Source organism: Sorex fumeus, unplaced genomic scaffold, assembly GCF_029834395.1.
Source record: "Sorex fumeus unplaced genomic scaffold, SorFum_2.1 ptg000006l, whole genome shotgun sequence".
NCBI lineage: Eukaryota > Metazoa > Chordata > Mammalia > Eulipotyphla > Soricidae > Sorex > Sorex fumeus.
Window position 1 is genome coordinate 11,054,805 of NW_026606063.1, and position 6,000 is coordinate 11,060,804.

Here is a 6,000-nt window from a genome sequence, read left to right on the forward strand (position 1 = left end):
ACAGGGGGTCAGCACCAGGTGTCCAGCCTTGTGCCTCACTCGACTCCTAGTCATGGGCCCAAGACACGGAAACTGTCATGTATGCTTTGGAGGTCATCCTACCGACAGCATCTAGCCTTGATTGGGATTGAACCGGGGCAAAGCAGAGCAGGAAAGGTGATAGGCCAAGAGTGCTGAACTTCGTGTGGTTGGACCTTCCTGCATGCCGAGACCCTCTATAAAATTTGTGTGTATTTGGCAATGAGGTGAACAGCTATAGCTGCTCCCGGAGGGTGTTTTTTTCTGCCCTCTGCGTCATCCTTCGCCCCGTGTCTGCCTGGACCCAGTGCGCAATGGTGTTGGGCACGTTGGGGAAAACTGTCCCCCAACAGACAGGACAGTAGGTGTGGCCGGGATCAAGAAAGCAGGGACAGTGGGAAGAAGGACCTGGTACTGAGCAGAGAGCACTCTGGGGAAGGGCCCCGCCTGGCACAGTTAGGGTCATAGTCTGGGGGGGGGTCACAGTCGGGTCCTCGGGGAGGGTGGGGACCGATGAGAAGAGGCGCAGTGAGAGGGATGCAACACGACGACCAGGGTCACCCAGGCTGCTGGGGGACCCTCTGTGAGCTGCTGGGGGCTGGAGAGCAGGGCAGTGGAGGGGGAAATCCCCCAAGAATCTGGAGGGGCAGCTGGAAGGGCCTATGAACTGTTAGCTGGTAGAAATGAGGGAAAGGGACAGCAAGGGTCACTCTAAGCCAGGCCACTAGTGCAGAGGGCCCCAAACTTATTTATCCCAAACTGGTTGGAGCAATAGCACAGCGGGGAGGGCGTTTGCCTTGCATTAGGCTGGCCTGGGCCGACCCCAGTTCGATTCCTCTGCCCCTCTCAGAGAGCCCGGCAAGCTCCCCGTGATGTATCGGATATGCCAAAAACAGTAACAAGAAGTCTCACAATAGAGACGTTACTGGTGCCCACTCAAGCAAACCGATGAACAATGGGAGGACAGTGCTATTTATCCTACTGCCCCTGTTTTAGAAAACAAAAGATTTCCCCCAGCGCCCCCTGGAAATCTACCGTCTAGAAGAGGACAAACAGGAAATGTTCCCATATGACACCCAGGGTGACTACAGACTCCCCAGCCCCCACCGGGTCAGCCCAGCACTAGCCAGGAGAGGTGTGCCACCCACTGGGGGAATCACTGGGACCCGAGAGAGAGTGCAGTGGGGAAGGCGCTTGCCTGGCATGCAGCCAACCCCGTTGGCAGCCCTGCCACCGCATACGGTCCCCAGAGCCGGGAGAGATCCCTGAATAAGCCCTAGGCACTGCTGGTCGTGCCCCCAAAGACAAGAGACTAGAGGGTTGGGTTGCACCTTTGTTAAGAAGGACACGGGCTGAGCACAGCGGGTGGCATCTGGGCTTAAACAGGCTGAGTGGACTGGACCGGGAAGGAAGGCAGGTGGCACTAGGCACAGAGTTCGGGAGAAACCGGGCTGGGGGTGTGCTTGGGATTTGACAGATGATGTTTAAAGGCAGGAGTGAGACAAAGGAAGCGAAGTGTGTTCATTTCCCGTCCGAATGCCTCAGGTTGGGCATCTGTGTTATAAGAACCAAACGCAGGGAAATACAAAACACCCAGACTGTGGTGTGTTGCCGTCGTTTTTCTTACCTGGTTTATTACACACCAGCTGGCTGGCGAGCAGCTCGGGAACTGTTGGGTGCTCGAGGCGGCTGCCAAGAACACGCACACGATCGTCTCAGCCCGCCTGGAGGGCCCTTCGCAGCCTCCGTCTCCAAATTAAGCTCTGACTCTTTCTCCTGGACCTTCTCACCCTGAGCTGGGCTCCTCTGCCCCCCTTCCCTGTCCCACCGGGACCCTCTCATGCCTCCTCCTCCAAGAAGTCTTCCTCACTCACACCCCCACCCCTCCTCCCTAGACATGAATGCACACATCTGGAAATCCCCGGAGTTCATCTGTTCCTCTCAGCCTCTCGGAAGCCCAGACCCCCCTCCTGGGAGCTCCTGGTGGGCAGGACCAGCCTGGTGCCTGTCTCTCCCGAACCCTGACTCCCGTCTGCCTGCAGGGGCAGCAGAGAGCAGGCAGGGCTCACTTGGGGGAACAGCTCCTGTCTGGGGGGTCCGATGGGGCTGCAGAGACACTGGGGAGGCAGGAGCCGCACCCCAGGCTGCTTTCTGCCAAGGCCTGGCAGTGGAAGCCGGAACTATTGGCCAGGCCTGCGGTCACCCTTGGAAAACTAGTGCCCATATTCCCCATAGCACGCAGGGAGAAGGCCCTGCCCGGCAGTCCTAGAATGAAGATGTTCTTAGGCTCGGAAGGGGACCCCAGGTCCGGCTGGCGGCGGGGTTCTCGAGGTTCTCGTGGGAGCAGAGGCCGAGGTTTGTCCTCTGAACCGAGGGACTCTGAGAGGGACTGGCTCTCCGGCGCTCCGCGTCAGCACGCCAATGCGTGTCCCTTCACACGGCTTCCCCGCAACCTGCCCTGCCCCACAGCACCCGGCTCTAGGCTTGGGGCGCAGGGGGTCCCACTGGACACCCCCTCCCCCGGAGCAGCCCGCCCTATGCTGACCGGGAGGACGGATCTGGCTGAGGCAAAGGTCCTTGCTCCCAGCTCTGCTTCTCATTGCAGATCGGGCTGGTTTGCTTTTAGGCCCCACCATGGTCCTCAGGCACTGCTCACAGCTGGGTGCTCAGAACTGCCCCCCCCCGCCCCACCCCATCCGCAGCCCCGCTGAGCCCGCTCTCCCCCGTCCGCTGCAGATTTCAACGAGAACGGCTTCATCGACGAGGAGGACCTGAGAAGCATCGTCTTCCGGCTGCTCAACACCGATGACGTGTCGGAGGACCTGCTGACCGGCCTCACGAGCCACGTGTGTGCGCGCACGTGTGTGCATGTGTGCACGCGTGTGTACATGCATGTGACTGTGTGCTCATCTAGGTGCATGTGTATGTGTGCATGCCTATGTCTGTGCCCATCTGTCTGTGCATGTGTGTGTCCGTGAACGTCTCTGTGTGTGCCTGTGTGTGCATGGGCGCCAGCATGTGCCCGTGCACATCTGTGTGTGCGTGTACGCCTGTGTGCCTTGCACACTCACATGTCTTCTGCACCTGTCTGCATGCTTGTGTGCTCGTGTGTGTGTGCATGTGTGAGTTCATGTGTATTTGCGTGCTCCCCTGTGTGTTGTGTGTCATGCGTGTGCCTGTGTGCGCTATGTGAGCATGTGTGCCTGCATGGCGCTCGGGGGTGCGGGGGGGCTGGAAGCGAACACCCCTCCCCCAGTTTTCCCCAGCATCACATCCCTTCTGGACACGCTAGACCCCCACACCCGAGCAAGCCACCTGTCTGTCCCTCCCTGCAGACCGGGCCCCTGGCCACTCACACCAGAGGACATCAGAGTCCCCTTAGGTCCGGGTGCCCCTGTGCCCCCACTAAGACAGCTGAAGGGGGGCAACCCCAGGGGGCGGGGCGCTCTTTGTCCTCAGACCTGGAGAGTCTTCTGGGGCTTTGGGCTTGATGGCGCCTTAAGCAAAGACAGAGCTGGAGACAGGCAGTGTCCCCACCCACACCCTGCAAGGGACACTGCGCCGCCCTCACTCTCTGCTCCCCCTGGGGCTCCGCCGCCCCCATGCAGCCCCCCCCCACCTGCCCCCAGGTCCTGAGGGAGTCAGATCTGGATGATGACCACATGCTGTCCTTCTCGGAGTTCGAGCACGCCATGGCCAAGTCTCCGGACTTCATGAGGTGAGCTGTGGGGAGGGGAGGGGAGAGGGCAGGAAAGCCCCCCAGTCTCTCTCAGTCAGGGGTCTCCTCTTTCCCCAAGGGGCCACAAGCTTCATTTAGAGTCAGCCAAGCTGGAGCTTCTGGGAAGCGGGGGTCAAGGGGGCGGGTGGGCCCCAGCCTGGGGTTGGGGGGGTCCCCCTCTCCCGCCTCCGAGGAGATGGAGGATGTGCATGCTCTAAAGGCCTTGGGGGTTTCCAACCTCTGTTCCGGGCACAAACGGGCCTTCAGGGGCCCACCCAGCTCCCTGCAAGGGATGGATGGACGGACAAACAGATGGGCAGACAGGCTCCGGATCCCGGTCCTTTCCCAGGGCGCACCCTGCACCCCGTCTGCCTGAGCCTGGGGGTGCTGGGAGCTCAAAGGGCATCGCTCAGGGCGGGTGAACAAGGCAGAGGGACTGTCCCTCCCGCCTCTGCCCCTCCCCCACCCGCTCTCCCGTCTCCCTCCCCCCCACCCCCTCCCCCTCCCCGTGCCATCTCTGCTGCCCCAGCTCCTCCTGCACCCACTTCCTGGCAGGAACCTGGGCTCCCACCACCCCCACTCTCTCTCTCTGTGGCCCCAGGTCTCTCCCTGCTTGGGCCCGCACCCCCCACCCTCCCCAGCCCCTGGCAGGAGAGAAATCCCCTTCCAATGACGCCCGAGGCTGGCCTTAGGTAGACCCCTAAAAGAGGGCATGCGCTGGGGACCCCAGTCCCAGGGACCCTCCTCTTCCTGACAGCCTGACACACAGTTGAAGCTGGACCTGATTCCTCCTTGGGGTTCCCCCACCAGCCTTCTTCCCTCAGGCCCAGACACCCTGTGGCTTCCTCCTAAAGCTAGCAGAGGGCAGTGGTTTGGGAGCTGGGCCGCACCCCCAGAGGGCTGGGTGCTGTCAAGGGTGCGAGCACAGCCGGGAGCCGGAAGGGAGGCTCCAGGGTGGTTCCCCCAATTCTCTTCCAGCTCCTTTCGGATCCACTTCTGGGGATGCTGACGGGGTCCAAGCAGGCCGCTGGGGGCAGAAACTTGTAGCTCACATCCTCAGCTCCTGGGGCCGCCTCCCTGCTCCCTGCCCTTCCCACACCTCCCCGTGTTACCATAATAAAACTAAAAGAAATAAGTTCTGCCTGATGCAAGTGAGCGGAGGCCAGTGCTCTGGGGATGGGGTGTCCAGCCGGTCCAGGCCAGGGCTGAGGTCCACTGGAACTCCCGTGGAGGGCCGTCCTCCCCTCCCAGCCTGTCTTCCAGGAAGTCCCGGCCCCGACACAAAGAGTGGGGCTCTTAGGGCCCCCTGTTCACGGAGGGAGGGCACCTCTCTACACTCCCTCAGTGAACCGCACGACAGTGGCCAGGTTGCGCTCACGGTGCTACTCAGCCCGCAATGGATTTGGCCTCCACTGGACCAAACTTGGGGTGCAGCTTGGACAGAGATTCTGGAAGCCAGGGGAATCTTCTGGGTGCTCTGAGAGGAGCTGCACCCCTGGATTATCCCACTGACTCTGGCTTAGGGGTGTAGGGTCGTTCACCCCCCTGGACTTGACTCCCAAGGGGGTTCCTTATCTCAAGCCCTGGCTGGCCCATTCAGGGACAAGGAAACCCCATGAATGATGGAGACCCTATCCAGAAGATTCTGGAAAGTTGGAGAATTCCTAGGGATGGGTCCATACCTGCCCTGAGGTGCCCAGCCCAGACCCTCACTGTGAGGGGTCACCCACTTGCAGTACCCAACCCCCCAAGGTGGGGGACCGGGGCAGACACCCCAACCCTGGAGGCTCCTGACAGTTTCTCCCTCCAGTGTGGCCCCATGCTGGTCCCCACCCCAATCCTGGGCCGAGGCCAAGTTAACCCACCTACACCACCTTCAGGTGGCTGCTCTCCCACGGCCTCCTCCCTTGGGCACCCGGGCTCTGTGGGGACCCCACGTCTGGGTCATTCCAACCCCTCTGGGACCCAGCGGGACTCAGGAGCCAGGAGGGACTCAGGAGCCGCGGGCAGGCCCGGCCAGTCTCTCCCAGACCCCTGTGGTTCTCAGTGCTGGGGGCACAGCCCTCACCGCCCGGCTCATGGGACTTCTTCCCTGGTGCCTATGGAAGCAGGAGCCCCCACTTCTCAGTCCCAGGCCAGAACCCCAGAGGGGGTGACCCCAGGCCCTTCACCCCACACCGTGGGAGCTTAGTGCCTGTGTCAGAGAGGAGAACCGGAAGGTCTGGGCTAGATTTTATTCCCCACAGCCAAGGGGCTCGTGACCG

The 6,000-nt window shown here is 61.5% G+C and overlaps 1 protein-coding gene across 1 annotated transcript in view; it reads left to right on the top strand.

The window, feature by feature from the left end:
• CIB4 (calcium and integrin binding family member 4) overlaps positions 1–4,788 on the top strand; it is a 44,070-nt gene extending 39,282 nt beyond the window's left edge. Inside the window, exons 5-7 of the mRNA XM_056128608.1 lie at positions 2,755–2,864; positions 3,648–3,736; positions 4,715–4,788. Of these exons, the coding sequence (XP_055984583.1) occupies positions 2,755–2,864; positions 3,648–3,736; positions 4,715–4,745 (230 nt within the window). The 3' untranslated portion in view covers positions 4,746–4,788. The remainder of the gene's footprint in view (positions 1–2,754; positions 2,865–3,647; positions 3,737–4,714) is intronic.
• Positions 4,789–6,000: the final 1,212 nt, after the last annotated feature.